We start from the raw sequence: 18,680 nt of genomic DNA, 5'->3' as shown, positions 1-18,680 counted from the left end.
GCAATTTCAAGAGGAGCATTTTTACTATGGAAGGAATTGAATAGTGTATCGAGTTATACTGTGTACTTATACAAATGCGTTGACGTTTGTTGTGCCCTGAATTGGTGAAATTTTGACGCAATGGGGATATGTTCAAGGCGCAGTTCCACGGAGGAGACCACTAAAGAATTCAACTCCAAGGGCTTGATTGCATTATGCGACGCTCAAAAATTTGTCCACATGGTCCGCAATGAAACAGAAATCACATCCGGTATGGAACGTGTGCATTTTTATGGGAAATTTTCGGATAGCATTTGCGCACATTGTCTAACTGCGCGGTCTTGAACAGCTGCAGCCAGGTGCTTTATACATATGTCATAGGCCACGTCCTTCACAAGATTCTGTGAAGCTCATCAGAGTATTCCAGCGTCCTGTTTACATTGTCTAACTGCGCGGTCTTGAACAGTTGCAGCCAGATGCTTTATACATATGTCATAGGCCACGTCCTTCACAAGATTCTGTGAAGCTCATCAGAGTATCCCAGCGTCGATCTGTTTGCAGGGCGGGGGGTACGAGCGAAGCAACGAACGTACAAATAACCTTTGACTTGCTGCCCTGTCGCGCCACCACCGGTGTGATATGAAAATCGGACTCATATAAAAATCTGACTCCTTTTCCTTTTAATCGGTTAAATCCTTTCATGTGACCTGTCCCTATCCTAATTATCTATGCATGAGCATGCGCAATACCTTAATGAGTCCGTATGTCATAACACCTAAATTCACGCTACGTACACCTGCCGACCGCGCTTGCTTTTCGTAAGCACTAGAAAGTACAAGCGGCCGACCACGCGTATACTATCGATGGTGCTAGAAGTTCACAGAATATTTTATCCTCCGACGTAAAATGGGCCAGAAATCAGAAAAAAAGACTGACATGAAGTGCGGGTCCGTGGTTGGGCTGACCATCCAAAACACGTACGTGTAGGGCGGACTGCCGTGTGGGAGTGCTTCTTCCCGCGTTGACTGATCAGTTTACCGACCACGTCTGGCTGACTGGAATAGCCATCGGTCATGGTAGTATCAGTCGACATATAGCTGGTAAAAAAATGACTAATAGAACAGATGAAACGTAATACTGAGTTTCCTGGTTTGTATCGAGTTATACTGTGTACTATACATATGCTTTGACGTTTGTTGTGCCCCGAATTGGTGACATTTTGACGCACTGAATTGGTTACCATTTGCCGCAATGGGGATATGTTCAAGGCGCAGTTCCACGGAGGAGACCACCAAAGAATTCAACTCCAACGGCTGCTTCATCCTACTGATGTCGTTCAGCGTCGTTGCGCAGTGGGGAGGCGTGTTTAAGAGTCTGGGAGTGCTTCTTCCCGCGTTGACTGATCAGTTTACCGACCACGTCTGGCTGACCGGAATAGCCGTATCGGTCATGGTAGTATCAGTCGACATAGCTGGTAACTAACTTGATGACTCTTTTTGGCCAGATGGCACGTACTTTTTGTAGTTTCCAAGATCTCTGCCTTACATGTTAAAGGGAGGATACAACATTTGCAAACATCATAACTAGAAATGATCAAATTATCACACAAAATTAAACTGGATTGTTAGGGAATGACAGTCTAAAGCATCCTGTAAAATCGTGGCTCCTGGCGTGCTGAAATTTTCAAGAAAACTTCTATTTTTTTAAACGCTGGTCGGCTGACCAGCGTTGGAGAAAACTAGCTTTTCTTCAAAAACTTCTCCAAATTGTTCATATTTAGTTATTCTGCACTTTCTTTGCAATTGATTACACGCTTGTGAATGGGTATGAGCCTGCTATATAGACTGATTCTTTGACCCTACGATTCCCCAAGTCTACAAGTTGCTCCATTTCGTCTTAAGTGGGGTCAGGGAACCAGACTACAAGAACATGGTTAGTTTTCTTGGATTTTCCAGCATCTCCAAACCCAAAACGTAAGGCAAGTCAGTTTAACAATATTTTTTGTAACACACTTATCCTCCAGATCCATTTATTTCTGAAAATTGCAGCAGAAGCAAATGTTGTACATTCCCTTTAACAAGCTGATTTACCCGATCATAGATCAGGTAGGGCGCAGTGTTGGGGATGAAAATGTGGGGAGTTAAATGTACATGGGGGATTTAGTTGAGTAGACATGCAGTTATAGAAAGGCAATTTCTGACCACTAAAACCATTGAATCAGCTATTCTGAGCAATACAATCATTATAGTAGGCTACAATTTTTATTCTGTGATGAAAACTTGTGTGTGAGTGTGGGGGGGGACCAAACAATCTCTCCCGCTTCAAAATGTGTGTGTGTGGGGGGGGGGGGGTCCCCGTCCCCCACCGATTGCGCCCATTGGAAAACAAACGTAAACTTGAACTTCTTACAATTTTTTTGCAACAGCACTCTATCATGTCACACGCTTGTACTTAACATAGCGAGCCTCTACCGTAGACCCAACCTCGTTTCCAGGGAGTGTCGAGCAGGCTGCAGTACGCGTTGACATCGACGGTTTTACGCATAGCCCGGAAGTACGCAGTGCAGGCTTTAGATTGGTCCGATGCAGACCGCGCAAGGTATACTAATGGGTGGTCCTTCTAAGCACTCATGACACTCCGCGCAGGGGCGGCAAGCAAAGCAAGGAAACAATAGGGGCACTTGGTGGCCACGCACCATGGAGAAAAAACATTTTGCCAACGTCACCCCAGACTACTGTTTGGTGAACACTGTTGTAGAACGGGCAAGTAGAACACGTAAATGGAGCCCCTACGTTGAAGCCGCTGACCACGCACAGTCTTGATTCGAAATAAAGCCAACACAGGGCGGCCAGACAGTCAACGCGAAAGCGCACACGACGCCAATTCCTGTGCAAAAACGAAGTCACGAAAAATCGAAGAAACGGGTCGCCGGTCCGTACGGGAAAATTAGGACGACCCGAAGTGTCCGACCCGGCGGAAGACACCCTCCACATTTTTCCACGAACGTGGAGCGATTTTGGCATCGCGGGAGACCGCGGTCTCGGATCCTTTCAGGAGCAAACATTTCTCGGAGGCCGAGTAAAACTTGCTCTTATATATATACAAGCTTATTTACCCGATCATAGATCGGGTAGGGCGTAGTGTTGGGGATGAAAATTTGGGGAGTTAAATGTAAATGGGGATATAGTTAAGGAGACATGCAGTTATAGAAAAGCAATTTCTGTGGTGTGATCTGAGGCAATTTCTGACCACTAAAACCAATTTCAGCAAAAGATCATCTTTTAAAGTTTTTAGTTTGGAGTAATTGAATCAGCTACATGTATTCTGAGCAATAGAATCATTGTTGTAGGCTACAATTTTTATTGGGGGAAGAGAAAGTGGGGGGGCGAACTTTAAAATGGGGGGGGGGGTCCCACTGTCCCTCGTCGATTTACGCACATGATAATTATGTACCATGGCAACTGTCTGTAAATGTTCCCGTTGGTCTGTTAAATTGTCATTTTGTGAGGCAGTCGCATTTGGAAAACGCAGTGAAAAGGTTACCGTAGTACACAGGCGAAGGCTGATTGCACAGTTTTGACAATAAATCATAATGCAATAAAACGTAAAGGTACACAGGCGCGGTTCTAGAACCAATATTTTTTTTGGGGGGGGGGCTAACACGGTGGATCAAGAATTTTTTTTTCAGGGAGGCCTCCGAAAATCAATAGGTGGGTGGGTGGGGGGGGGGGGGGGGGGGGGGGGGGCTCATGCCATATTTTCAAAGCCGGAGCGCCAATAAAATCCTAAAATCGTTCACACTATATTAACTAATGCACCCTTGTCACGGCTATTTCTTCTTTAGGGGGGGACCGTTCGCATGTACATCACACTCCTTCTTTTTGCTAATGCAATTTTTTTTTTTAAGGGAATTTATTTTGGGGGGCTAGACAAAAAAAAATGGGGGGGGGGGTACAGCCCCCCCCCCCCCCAGAACCGCGCCTGCATTTGAAATGAAAATGTTGAGTGTTACCATAAAATTACAAACGGTCTGAATCATGGAGGAAGGTCATAAATAAGTTTCAGTTGGACTCTTCAACAAACGTAAACTTGAACTTCTTACAATTTGCGAGACCGTCTGCGAGGAAAAAGTCGATTTAACTTTTATTGAAGTTGGTTCAACCATCTATATAAGAGCAAGTTTTACTCGGCCTCCGAGAAATGTTTGCTCCTGAAACGATCCGAGACCGCGGTCTCCCGCGACACCAAAATGGCTCCACGTCCGTGGAAAAATGTGGGTGTCTTCCGCCGGGTCGGACACTTTTTCGTCGATTTTTTTGTGAATGCATCGATCCTTCGTTGACCCCAAACAGGCCCCCGAAATTATAACACGACACTGAATTATACGTGGCGGGCAGCGAACTCACAACGCTCAGCCTTGGTGGTGGAAGCATGGAGCTGTAAACACATTATGGAAGCAACAGCACTCTATCACGCGACGTCACATGCTTGCGCTTCAAATAGCGAGCACCGTAGACCCAACCTCGTTTCCAGGGTGTGGAGCTGGCTGCAGTACATGTTACCGTCGACGGTTTTTCGCATAGCCCGGAAATACTACGCAGTGTAGACTTTCGATTGGTCAGACCGCGCAAGGCATACTAATGTGTAGTCCTTCTGGGTATTCGTTGCACTCGGCGCAGGGGCGGCAAGCAAAGCACAGGAAAGAACAGGGACACTTGGTGGCCACGCACCATGGAGAAAAAATATTTTGCCAAGGTCACCCCATACTACCATTTGGTGAACACTTTTGCAGAACAGCTGAGTAGAACACGTAAACGAAACCCCTACGTTGACCTCGCTGACCTTGCACAGTCTAGACTCGCAGAAAAGCCAGCACAGGGGGCGGCCAGGCAGTCAACGTGAAAGCGCACACGACGGCAAATTCCTGCGCAAAACGCAGTCACGAAAAATCGACGAAACGGATCGCCGGTCCGTACGGGAAAATTAGGATGACCCGAAGTGTCCAACCGGCGGAAGACACCCTCCGCATTTTTGCACTGACGTGGAGCGATTTTGGCGCCGTGGGAGCCCGCGGTCTCGGATCCTTTCAGGAGCAAACATCGTATCGGGGGCGAGTAAACTTCTCTCTTATATATATATAGATGTGTTTACTGACCTTTCACCTCTCTGCACTGCGCGCATTCAGTTACCCCGCCTTATTTGCGTGTGAAGCGTGGGAGCGCAAGGTATTATGGGGCGATTTTTAGAAACGTGTTTGTAGTGTTTAGCCGGTGGAGCTGATATCCATTGTTTACCTTAATTTGCCTTGATTATTTTGACGTATTCTACCGTGACATCATGTGATATTTACCTGTGAATAATGGACAACCTTCGGGACCTTAGTGAGCTTCGTGAACCTTGTGAACAATGTGAAATTCGTGAACCTTTTGTGATCTTTGGGACCGAACTTTGTGAACGCATGTAGAATATCGATATCGTGAGTAGCTTGTGATCATCAAGCTTATAAACTGTGATGCCGGTGAATCTTGTATATCGTTACTACCTGTTCAGAATACTCAAGAATAAATGTGATAAGAGGCAGATATGAATAAAGTGATTCAGTGTGTCCACCGTGGCTTAAAACTTACACTACTGATGTTTAATAATGGTCACTCAGGGGCGTACACCCCGTTGGGTTGGCGGATATAAACCTCCACGACGCCACTTGTTTCTTGGTGAGAAACAAAAATTCGGATTTTAGAGGTGTCTTAACAATCACAATGTATTCAATAGCATTGCAAAACGTAGACTTTAGGCCCTAAAGCTTTAAATGCGCCGTTTTGATGTAAGGTTAAGGCGTGTTAGTATAAAGATATGTACATCTGTATAATGAACAGCTAGAGCCCATTAAGGTATACGGTGTCCAACAAGCCCCCCCCCCCCCCACCACCTCCACCCTGCTCTTGGAAGTTCCACGGCTGGGCAATTTTTGGGTTTCGGTCATCTCCGCCAATTAAAGAGGCATATAAATAGCGTCCGGTGAACTGAAATTTCACCAGGTTATGTTGTGCTGTGGCCAGTTGCACCTACTGAAGATTTTGAATAATTGTGTTGTTTCAAAGGAACTTCAATTGCCTGTCAAGCCATAACGAGCTTAACTTGTTGAATAATGACGTGTGCAAGGTCGTATATTATAATTGGGTCTTTTCAAATTGACCATGAAGTTGAGACAATTACAAATAGCTAAATGCAAACATCTGATCAGCATCAGAATGTTTATGTTGACTTTTATGCCGCATAATTGTGATAAAGAACGTTTGTACGGCAACCTTGGCTGTATTGATACAGTCAGTGTTTTAAAGTTTTATAATTTAATAGAAACACGTTTGTACACAGTCAAGTTAACTGACTCGCTTTTGCCAGTTTCTCCAACTTGCCGAAATAGCCTTTAATTGTTTTCGTTAGGTTTTTATTTGTTCATGGCTGTTAAGGCAACTTGCCGAAAACGCAAAACCGCCTTTGTATTCGTTAAAATGTTTCTTTCTTTCTTTCCTTCTCAGACTCCTGCCATATCGTTTGTTCACGTTTCCGTCTTTCATGGCACTTTGGGCACTAACATCCATCCGAAAATTGACGTCATCATGACGTCATCACGTGCCATTAAAGGTCACGTTAGAGGTGCATAATTTATAGGCTTAAATCTACAGAACTACAGGTCCAATTGGGTTTAAACTTGGTATGAAATTAGACAGTAAATTGTTTCTATATGAAAATTAAAGTGACGTCATGATGATGTCATTGCATGTCATGTGACGTCATTTGTGCATTTTTCTAAGGTCCATATCTACAGAACTATAGGTCATGTGGTTGTAACTTGGTGTGTATCTAAACCGGTATGTGTTTGACGTCCTGATGTAGTCACTTGCAAGGTACTATTTCAAAAGCCTATACATGTATCTACCTAAGTATCAAGGTTCATGCCTTGTGTCATTGACGCAACATTGATGTTGCATTTTAACGGTGTGCTTTATTAGGAACTACACACCTCGTCGCTCTGTTACACTCTACTGCATATGTATGTCTTATCAGTTTTATTACATGGCATGAACATGCAAAAACTATAAGTCTATAACGTGACCTAACATTAGCAAGATGCTGAAACAGCTAGGTGTTTGTCCACAAACATAATTCTCGTCTTTCTTGACATTCCGATCAACTTCGTTGCCCTTCATCAAAGGTTGTTACCTTTACTCTCTGGCTGTAAGTTGGCGCGAGCACACTGGTCCAACATGTACGTGACTCAGCATGTAGCCCCCCCCCCCCCACCCACCCCGTGTCTGTCATGACCTCTGTCGTCCTAATCAAGATTGCTTCTATCACCCATCTTGTAAATCGAACTGGTTTTTTTGTCCAAGTTTTGCTGTTGTACCAATCAATAATATTGTGCAAGTTTCCTGAGCTACTTGATCTGAACATTATTGCCGATTTATTTGCAGTCTGCCTTTGAAGCTTTCCTTTGGGCTCATGTGTAATATTTTCCTATGAGACACTGTTTCTTCATCTTTTTCATGTTCTTTAAGTTTCACCTCAAATATTCTTTCCGGCTTCCACGTGTGCACGTTTCACTGTCTCATTAGTGCCACCTGACGGTCAGACGTGTAACGACCTCTGATGATAGGCCACGGTGTTGCTCGAAATGTCAAAAAAAGGAAGTTTGATTGTGTAAAAATAACGTGTTTCTATTAAATTATACATCATTCACAATCAGATGAACCTGATCAAGACGATTTATGTGTGACCGATTAGCCAGAAGACACTATTCAAGGCCTTTGCGACAGGCCTGTGTGTAAAATAACGTTGTGGTTTGAGCCAAAAAACAAGAGGCTATACGTTGTTAGGGCGCACTCGTTGTGGAGTGTCATGGCCGAGCGGTTAAGAGCACTGCGCAATTTTGTGATTGATCAATTAACGACGTTGAAGTACATGTACGCAAGTACGTACGGTACCATGTACACGTACGGGCGCCGCATGTACATGTTCATCGTACAAGGCCAGATTCTGCAGGTTTTTTGTGACACATTTCGTTCACATAATGATACAGAAAGGGGGAAAAGAAAAATCATTTCACAAAACCCTACTGTGTATATATCTCGATATTTAAATGAACATTGCAAGCTATCTGCAATGATTCGTTGGACATTAATTTTGTGCATAAACTTTGGGAATGGAAGAATTACTTCTCACTTTAAAAAGAAACTTATATTATTCATCTCTATTCATGCTTTTAAAAAAATATATATTTTATGAATGTAAATTACTAATTTTATGTACATATTATGCGTATTAAATTGACCCCTGCTTTTCTCTTCAATCATTGTTTTAATTTTAAAAAAATACCTCCCTAATATCTAAAAAGGACTGATAATGCGACTGGAAGAATTACTTAAAGGGAATATACATCATTTGCTTTTACTGTAATTTCAGAAATGGATGGAATTGGGGGGTTGGAAATATATAGCAAATACACTGACTTTTTTGAGGTTTTGGGTTCGAAAATGCTATAAAAACCAAGAAAAACAATCATTTTCCTGTAGTCTGGTTCCCTGACTCCATATATAAGAAGAAACAGCAGTTTACATACATTGGGGAATTGTAAGGTCAGGGAACCAGTCTAGCTGGCTCGTACCCGTTCATAGGTTTGTAATCGATTGCAAACAAGTGCGATGGTCAATTGGGGCCAGTATTTGAAAAAAAAGCCAGTTTTTTTCCAACGCTGATCGGCCGATCAGCGTTGGAAATTGATACAAAAATACCACTTTTCTTGAAAATGACAGTATACCAGGTGCCATGATTTTACAGGATGCTTTACACTGTCATTCACTAACAGTCCAGCAAGGTATTTCAAAATGATTTGGTAGTTTTATTTTTTGATGTTTGCAAATGTTGTATTTTTCCTTTAACACTCCAATTGAGTGCGGACGGATCCCAAGTGCGTAAGCAGCATTACTTGCGACCGCGCTTGCAGCTACTTGCACTGGAAATACGAAGACACCATCAAATGAACGTCGTCCATTGTCCGATCACAAAACGGCAACAAGGCTACGACTATTGCGCAATTTTAGAGCGCTGGACTCAAGCTCTGGTGTTTCTGATCAGCAGAGCGTGGGTTCGAGTCTCTGTCTTGACACTTGCGGTCCTAAGCAAGACACCTGAGCATTATTGCTTCGGATGGGACGTAAAGCCGTAGGTTCCGTGCGATGTGTGATGCACGTAAAAGAACCCAGTAGCACTATCGCTACTAGAGAAGGGGTTTCCGACGTTTCTGGCAGTGGCTGCTTGATGCGCCGCAGCACCTTGTAAACTATTTAAGGTGCTGCATAAAATAAGTCTCATATTTTCAAATACTTCATTTACCTGTCTTTAAAATATAAATTAATATTAATATTCGCCCTGAGTACCTAATTGTTGGTAGATACGTGCGCTATATAAGACTCCGGTAGTACTTTTCTTTTTATCTTTCATTTCGATTTAAATGCTTGTATACTATTTCCGTCTTGTAGTCTCTTCAGTATGTAGGTAGTTGTTACATAACCTTTTAGAATTCTTCCATCCACATGTTTTTCAGCTCTGTTCAGCACACTCCTTGAAGACAAGTTCGGCAGTCGACGGATGATAATTCTGAGCACGCTCATGGTTGGTGTGGGATTAGTGCTGGTTCCACTAGCTACGAGTATCATACACATCGCTATTATTTTAGCCGTCGTGGTTGGTAAGAACTTGTGCCGACACACCAAATGCTGCTATAGTTAGTAAAACAGCTAATCCAAGGGTGCGTGCACAAAAACAATAAAACATCGCGAACATCAGAAAAGTATCAGGTGTTGTATTACGTTCTGCTATACTCGGGTTCATATTTTTTGTACTTCTGAAAGAAAATACTTGTACCAATACAGTACGCGTGCCCATGAAGGTTCTTCGTCGGAGGTAATTAATATGCAAAAATAACGCGACGCAGTTTATGAAGTAAACAGTCAACAATTGTTGAGTGCTGTGATGTTTGACATGCCGTTTTTAAGTACCCTGTTCGCCTCCGGTGCTATGACCCATGAGTGGATTAAACAAAACATATCCCACATCACGGCAGTCAACAATTGTTTTGTTATATCGTGCCAATATGTCAAAAAAGGTAAATGGTTGTAATTTTTTTTATGCAAAAGTGAAGTGAAATCACTGCGATGTAACCTTTGATAACTGCACGCTTACCTGCCGGACAAGCGACTATAAAGCGGTTGCACTTCTCAGTCACGAGCGCGCGCGGGGACAGGCCGTACACGCACGCGCAACATGGGCAATTTACATGCAGCACAGTGTATATAAGATTTATTTATGAAACGCATTGTATATGAAATAGTTATTGACTAGACACGTTGCAGTTCTAGACCATTGAAATTGCAGTTTCCAGCACACGATATAACAATCATTTGTATCGACTGGACGTGTGACACTTTTGAGACCAATGGAATCCAAGACATGATGTAGTGAATGTATTTACCATTTTTTCTTTATTGTTAGACCTTTATTTCTTTCTACTCCTATTGTATTTTCCCACCTTGTTTCAGGCCCAGGCGTGGGGATCGGCATTGTTCTAAGTAAGGCTACTCTGGGACGTTCCTTCAGTAAGCGGTACAGTCTGGCCAGTGGAATAAGCCACACGGGACAAGTGCTCTCGTTGCTTGCTTTTGCACCAATGGTGCAGCTTTTTCTCGATACCTATGGCTGGAGAGGAGCCACCTTGCTTCTTGCCGGGGTTTGCTTTCATCCAGCAGTCTGTGCTATACTTGCCAGAGAAAAACAACCACATTACGAGCTACCAGTAGATCAACATGACCAGCAGGAACCAAACAGCACCTGTAGGGTCTGCCTCAGATCTTGTTTCACTCGTGCATTGTCAACTCTGGATCTCCGAATACTTCTTCAGTTTAATTTCTGGGTAGTTTTCAGTTGCATGTTTGGAATTCGTTTCGTAAATACCGCTTGGTTCCTGTTTTACGTTTCTAATCTTCAATCCAAGGGTTTCTCACCCCAAGCGTCTGCTGCGATATGCTCGGCTTCGGGCGTCGGCTATTTCTTCGGATGCGTCCTGTTTGCGCCTTTTGTTGATAGAGGCCTCGTGAAGTGTTCGACAGCAGTGATAATAAGCAGCCTGGCACTGAGTCTGTCGCTTGTCTTAGATCCATGGTTAAAGGACACACTGAGTGTGACCGTATTGACCGTTTTATACGGTCTGTCCTCATCATCGCTGTTTACCTTATCTGATGTGCTTACCAAGGAACTATTAGGTAGAGACAGACTGACAAGTGCGTTCTCGTGGATTGGATTTCTTGGAATGCTGGCAAACGTCCTCGTGGGATTTTTACCAGGTAAGCACACATCTTAATATATAGAACTTATCAAATTTAAGTATCCTCTCAAAGTCCTGAAAAAAAACCTTGCATGTTGCAGGGAATGTCTACGAAATGATAGACACGAACCGTCGGGAACCATAGTCATGCGCTTTAGTTCGCACGTATCATAGATGCTATCTAGACACGTATGCCGCTAGACTTGGCCCAAGTCGAGTGCTTTGCTTGGTCTGGCAGTATGTATACACTTACACAGCCCACTATATATCAGGACCATTATTAGAATCGGTACGCATACGGGATACGTATATGCAGCTTGGAAAAAGTTTCTTGTGAAATCACCATTTTGCATGGTTATTTCATCTGGCACATTATATGGGCAATCTACATTTCACATCAAAACGTTAAGATATATATGTGGGTTTGTAAATAACCACGTCAGCTAACACACCACGTTGCCACAACGTTGTGCAAAGTTGTGAACATGTTGCCATTTGGTAATGTATCACGACGACGTTAAAGCAACGTTGCCACAGCGTTTGACTGTATATTTGTTGGTTGTAAAAAATGGTGCATATCGGAAAATTTTGACAACGTCGTATGAAAGTCATCATATGACATTGTATTCACGTTGTATGGTGGTCGTTTCACAACGTTGTAATAAAGTAATAAACATGACGTTGTGGTTACGTTGTATGTAGGTGTTTTAATAACGTTGTTTTTAAGTTGTCAATATTACGTTGTCATGCGTAATTTAGAATGTTCACGACGTTGCCGCGAGGTTGTAATCATGACGTTGTGATATCGTTGCATGTAGGTTGTTTAATAACGTTGTTTTCAGTTGTGAAAATCACGTTGTTACGACGTTGTAGTTTGGTATTTCACAACCTTGCTGTGATGTTAAAATCATAACGTTTTTGTAACATTGAATGTGGGTTAATCTCACGTTGTCATGACGTTGTATATAATAATTTACACTTAATTGCTGTGATGTTCCATTCATGACGTTATGATGACGTTGCATAAAGGCATTATCATAATGGTGTTGTTAAGCTGTAAATATCATGTTGTCGTGACATTGTATCTTGGTATTTTTACAGCATTGCTGTGATGTTGTGATCCCGACGTTGCTGTAACGTTTGTGCTTTGACAATATAAGTTGCAATTATGCTGTGCAAATCACGTTGTTGTTACGATCCATGCTTTTATAGTGTTGATAATTGTGTTCTGAACAAACGTTAATTGTGATACGATGTACTGAATGTTAAAATCACTAAGACTGTTATTTCAAGGGAAGAAACAAATCACATAGGGATGTTTTCGTTTTGCTGAAAGAACGCACACTTTTTTTGTGATCCGTGGACAGAACTTCAAAACGGTGGTTGTGTTTAAAATTCCGTAGCTTGAAAAGTACATGAATGATTTGAATGATTCTTGTACTAAAAGAAAGTTTATGAATCGGGCATTCATATCATAGATTTAAAAAGTGCTACATGCAGAACTTCACACCCCTAGTAAGATTATGTTCGATACATGAAAAAGATTCACTACTTGGAACCTTATACCGGCACTCGGAGTCTGGTAGTCTCCTGATGACGAACAGAGCACACTGTCCACAAAGTTGAGTTAAAACAACGGGTTCTTCTAAGACCGACCCAACTCAAAAAAGATAATATTCACATGGTGTTAGGCCTACCCCAATCCTTCCATACTTTGTTCATGTCCACAATGCAAACCTACAAGTCTCATGAAAAATGTTGACAGGTTTAACGAAAGTGCACAAATATGTAAATGAACAGCCCAGTGTAACAATGTTTATGTATGTGCACGAAATTTGTAATTTTTAAATAATTGTTATCTTTCATTATACCCGAACTTGAGCGGGAATTAAGCTGAGATTGACTTTCCACTTCCCAAGGCTTTGAACTCTGATAATTGAAAAAGCAACTTTTTTCTGAGGCGCATACGTTTCCTGTACCCGCACCGATTCTATAATGGTACCATCCGAACTCCCCCGTTACAAACAGATACATTCTTTTAACAACATAATTGGCTTTGCGTTGATTTATTTATATTATCATTTTCTTGTAAAGGTTGGATATACGACAAGACCGGCAGCTATGACATGGCGTTCGTTATCATGGGCATTACACCAGCAGTAGCTCTCATTCCCCTGGTCATTGGAAGAATCACGAAACGGGTATGAGATATGGAAAAGGCACTGTAAATAAATTAGTAAACACATTCTCAAATTGAAAAAGAATAAAACTGCTGCAAACTGCTTACATATACTGACTGGATTGACGTTAAATATATTAATGAACAAAATGAGAGGGCGTAACATTTCAGATCCGAGCATGACCTTTCTGAAAGACAAAATTACAGTAGTTCACAAACAAACAAACAAACACAAACAAACAAACAACAAACAAACAGGGGGCCGGACGAACCGAAGGAGTGTGGCAGTAGGTAAGAATCAAAGGGGGTGAAGGGTTGGAGTAGGGACGGTCGTGCTGTTGGGTGATGAGGGAGAATGAGAGTTGGATGAAGAGCTAGTGGGTGATACAGGGGAAGGACCAAAGAAATGTGGCAGTGGATGAAGTTACCGCGGAGGACAACAAAAGAGGTGAATGGGGCGGGGGGATGAAAAGATTAGTCGTTCCCTTCCTGGATGTTGAGTTTTCTGATTTTTTTTGAAAGAAAATCGTACAGGATTAGAAAGCAGAAATAAAGGCGAAGCGAAGTCTAACATGTTATTATATATCCAATCTATTTCCATCCTCGTCTTCATGTGAGGTAAATTATTAAATGGACAGTTTATGTCTTCATATTGAAGGGATCTCATGCAGTCTTCTAAAGAAACAAATACTAGTAATTGCCTCTATTTGAAATTAAACTTCATACCCATTTAACTGTTTTGATGAAGTTAAATGTGAATTGTTATTTGTTTTGACCTAAACTAATAACGATAATACGCAAAAAATCATGTGACACTGGAAAATTTACACTGTCATAAATGAAAGACGAATGTGTTTATTATACAGGGTGAGTAAAATGTTGGGACCATTGTTTTAGTTACCAGTGTTTTAGTGAAGCTCTGCTTGTAGCACTTTCATAATATAGTTTATAAAAGCCCAATTCATAAGCTTTGTTTTAGTACAAGAATCACTCAAATCACTAAGTGTTCTTTCTTCAAAACCCTTACAAATCACATAGGGATGTGTGTAAATTGTTTTCGTTTTGCTGAAAGAACGCACAATTTTTTTTTTTTTTTTTTGGGGGGGGATCTGTGGACAGAACTTTGAAACGGTGGTTGTGTGTAAAAACTTTTTAAAAAGTACATGAGTGATTTTAATGGTTCTTGTACTAAAAGGAAGCTCATGAATTGAGCTAGATTTTAAATGCTACATGCAGAACTTCAGTAAAAATAATAATCCCGACATTTGGGTTTCGTTTTTTTGTTTACTCTCCCTGTAGTAAGATTATGTTCGATACATGAAAAAATGTTTCAAATACTGGTTCTCCGCCAAGACGGCCCGTTAAACAATGACCACCTTTTATTAAAACAGTTTATGTCTGAAACAAAGTATACAAGATTGCAAGAAGAACTAGAGGTTCGCGTTTCTTGTTACAAACGCAGAAAACTCGGGTAGAAAACTTTTTCATTAGACATTGTGCAGTTAAGTTATGAATATGTTTATGTCAGATAAAAGGATCAAGAACTTTAGCATTTCCAGTACCAATTATTTTGTACAAAAAGAATGCGTCTTTTAGGGTATGATCAATTTCAGTAAACATTTAGGTACACGTGCAAGTTATTTCCGGTTTGATGACGTCATCAGTCAAAAACAGGAAGGGAGGACACTTGTTTATCATTAAATAAAAATAACGCATGGAAATATGGAAATTAAGTGCATGTAATAATAACACCCAGCTTCTGGTTAGATGACGTCACAGTATATGGAAGCAAAAGGTCAATATTACATATTGTAACAGATATCGTTTTGGGGCCAAAAAAACAAGGTCATGAGACAGGGATCATATGACAGATTTCAATTAAAACGGGATGTAAAGGATCAATTTCATAAAAATTTCAATGAGGGTTTTACATTTAAAAAGATTAAAAAGTTTTTGATGTGCCGCTAGAGGGCGCCCTTTCGTGGGATGGATGACGTCAAATTATGTTTTGTGTTTGGCACTCCTCACTTAACACTTCCATAATGTATTTGTCTGTAGTAAAATGCTTCTGTTTTAGAGATAAATTCAATTTCGATTGCACTTCCGGTAACACCGAGAGTGAAGGTCAAGCAGTTTTGTGCCCGGGAATAAGAAATGTTGCTCAAGGCACCGTCTACTACCTCACGAAAATATGAACACGATACTCTATTTAGTTCAAGAGATGTAGGTCAAACTATTTTGTCAAATCGTGCCCTCAAATCGCTTGTAATTTGATACGTGATGACGTCATGATGACGTAACAAGCTTTATAACATCTTCCTAACATGGTACAAGTTCACACCAGGTTTTATGATCATCCCGTAAACCGTTCGGAAGAAATTGTGCTTTGTTTTGATTTCAAGCTAATTTCTTCATTTTGATTTCACCTAACTTTGACCTTCCGGTAGACCCGGAAGTAAAGGTCAAGCAACTTCACGTACAGACAAAAAAAATGTTAATAATTAATGGTCTATCTGATAACAGAATACAAACATCATTGGTTACTTTGTTCAAGAGTTATAGGTAAAAGTAATTGGTCACTTTTTCAGCTAGAATCGCTTGTAATTTGACACCCGATGACGTCATAATGACGTCAGAGTAATATGCACCACTCAGGATGAGGGTCAATGTATATTGAAAGTTACAAGTTCATATCATAAACCGTTAAGGAGAAAAGCCGCGGAAACGTGCAGTTACGAAAAAAGGAAAGAAAGAAATAAAGATTAATCGTAACAACTCCAAAGAGTGGTCGGGTTCTGCCCGACCACTCAATAATTACAATGGGCTAGTATAAACACATAATCGCTTTGCAGAATTTTATTAAATCTAACACAAATTACAAATTACGTCAAAGTACAACACCTTCGAGGTATCTGCAAGAAATGTGTAATTCTGTTTAGATTGTTATCCTTAATTTACTCAACCGTCACAGGCTCCTCAAATTTGACTCGAGAAGATTATTGTTTTTAGATTTAATGCGGTGGTGGGTTAAACTTTTTCTTTTTACTCTTCAAGTTAATTAATTAAAGGTTTATGATTCTGGTGGAGGGTTTGATAAGATACAGTGTTTTTCCTGAAGGATATATACTTTATATTATTTGTTGTGATATCTTGCTTAATCAGATGCAGTCATTAGTTTCCTAAAGTGCGATTAATTTCTTTTATTTCTTGTACATATTATTGTGATCTATGCAGAATGGCTTATTTGTAGAAATAAACCAATTTAAAAAAGTGCCGTCCGATTTTACAGATGACTGAACAGTCTGTTGCACCATACGGGCAGAAAGTCGTACACGTGCATCCATAAATCACTCATTTGAGTAATTAATTGGTTATAGGACGACCGATGTCAAGCCATTGAAAGCTAATCCTGCATTAGGCCTAATCACTCAGTTATTTCTACATGCATGCCAAAATCAATCCGCAATTGGTTTACTCAAGTTGAAGACAGGACTAATGGATAGGACAACTGACCTGTTTTATCCTTGATGCACACAAAGCCAACACAATGTGCACGGAATAGTATGAAACCTAGGGGTATCCGACATACTCCAAAAGTCCAGCCTGTTGTTTGCACGTCTTTAAATCAACTTATTATTTTGGTCTGTACAAATCTATGTCAGCGGCTTGTATTAAGCAAGTCTAATATAATATTAAAAAAAAAAATAGCAAAAGAAAATGACGAAAAAATATGATATTGGACATATATAAAAATGGGGACCGAGTCAAGGCCTATTAAATGCTATTTGCTGTGGAGAAAGGGTGCGTTGCAGAGTTACCGCGATCAAAATAATATCACGATCTATGAACGAGGGAAATATACTCGTCGACACTATATATTGAGATTTTATGTCAGATTGATTAACATTTAAAAATGTCGACTTTCCCACACCAGTTGACAAAATAATCTATCGATAAACGTTTTTGACTACGAGTCAGGAGATGTACAACCAATATATCTAAATACACAGATGGTGATGCTCTTGATCTGTTGTTGTTTTCTACGGATTGACTTGAAAGAGTCACTGCTGTTGGATATAGTCCAGCGGATATGTGAAAAAATTGTGCACTTTTGCATAAAAGTGTGAAACTTGGCACAGATGTTCATATTCATGCGAGAAAATGTTTTTAAAAAAGGGGGGCAGGACTCATCATGCCCGCAGTGAAAACGGTTGTTCCCCACTTCACAAAGACATAATGGCTCCACATCTGGATTTTTTCCCCTCATAAATATAAACGTCTGTGGGACGTTTTATTCGTTCATGAAATATGAGTACAATTTTTCCCAAGGTAGGCATAATATTTACCCCCCATTTTTTAAATGGCTGCCACGCCCCCAAAAAGGTACTTTTGTGGTGGCTCCGAATCTGGAAAACACTCATAGTCTATATAATTATGTCTTTGTGAAGTTTCCTGCTTTTGTAAAAGTGCACAATTCATCGATATTTTGTCACATATCCGCTGGACTAATAAAACAGTTTTCCAGAATATTTTATCATGCAAAAAACCACAAGGAGAAAAACATTTGTTTTTTGGTCGCAAATGTCTGTTCCGCCGCCAGCTACAGCGGCAAAAAGGAAATCACGCAGAAGACTCACGTTCACAGAGAGGGGTGTTAGAGGCATTGAGAGTCCCCCAGTTACACGAGCAGCCAGAACCCTACACCTAGCATACCCCTTTGAATTTATAAAAAAAAAGAACCCCACTAAACGCCCAGCCCTTGGCAAATATTAAACAGCACTCTCTATAGTTTTTTTTAAGACTCAGACGTTTAAAAAATAACTTAGACTAAAAAAAAAATCATATTTACATCAAATTAAAAAAACAAACTCTAATATACCTGGAGTAGGGTAAATTAGATTAAAAACTTTATAAGCAATGATAACTGAAAGCAGACAATATGATCAAATGTTATTAATAAGTCTGTACGTCACAGCCAACATAGACTTGGCCAAGTCTGGGTTGCGTTCGGTCTGTATCTAAATGTGCCGTTTCGCATACGTACACTGTAAACTGTACACGCTGTACCATAACGCGCCCTCATGCGTCAAAGCCAGACCAACCTGTTAAAAACGTATATGGACATGTTATTTTTATGTGAAT

At 40.8% G+C, this 18,680-nt stretch overlaps 1 protein-coding gene across 1 annotated transcript; it reads left to right on the top strand.

The window, feature by feature from the left end:
- The first annotated feature begins 1,239 nt into the window (after positions 1-1,239).
- On the top strand, positions 1,240-14,623 carry LOC119741911 (monocarboxylate transporter 13-like). Its single transcript, XM_038217857.1, has 4 exons — positions 1,240-1,453; positions 9,584-9,727; positions 10,578-11,378; positions 13,454-14,623. The coding sequence occupies exons 1-4, from the start codon at positions 1,309-1,311 to the stop codon at positions 13,564-13,566; spliced, it is 1,203 nt and encodes a 400-aa protein (XP_038073785.1). The 5' UTR covers positions 1,240-1,308; the 3' UTR covers positions 13,567-14,623.
- The last annotated feature ends 4,057 nt before the right edge of the window (positions 14,624-18,680 follow it).

The sequence above is a fragment of the Patiria miniata genome, unplaced genomic scaffold (genome assembly GCF_015706575.1).
Source record: "Patiria miniata isolate m_02_andy unplaced genomic scaffold, ASM1570657v1 HiC_scaffold_5, whole genome shotgun sequence".
Classification (NCBI taxonomy): Eukaryota; Metazoa; Echinodermata; class Asteroidea; order Valvatida; family Asterinidae; genus Patiria; species Patiria miniata.
This window is presented reverse-complemented; position numbering and strand designations above follow the sequence as displayed.

Coding starts and splice junctions, on each gene's coding strand:
- LOC119741911 (XM_038217857.1), top strand. CDS start 1,309: ATGTCGTTCAGCGTCGTTGCGCAGTGGGGAGGCGTGTTTAAGAGTCTG. Junction 1,454..9,583: donor AGTATCAGTCGACATAGCTG/GTAACTAACTTG, acceptor CATGTTTTTCAG/CTCTGTTCAGCACACTCCTT. Junction 11,379..13,453: donor CCTCGTGGGATTTTTACCAG/GTAAGCACACAT, acceptor TTTCTTGTAAAG/GTTGGATATACGACAAGACC.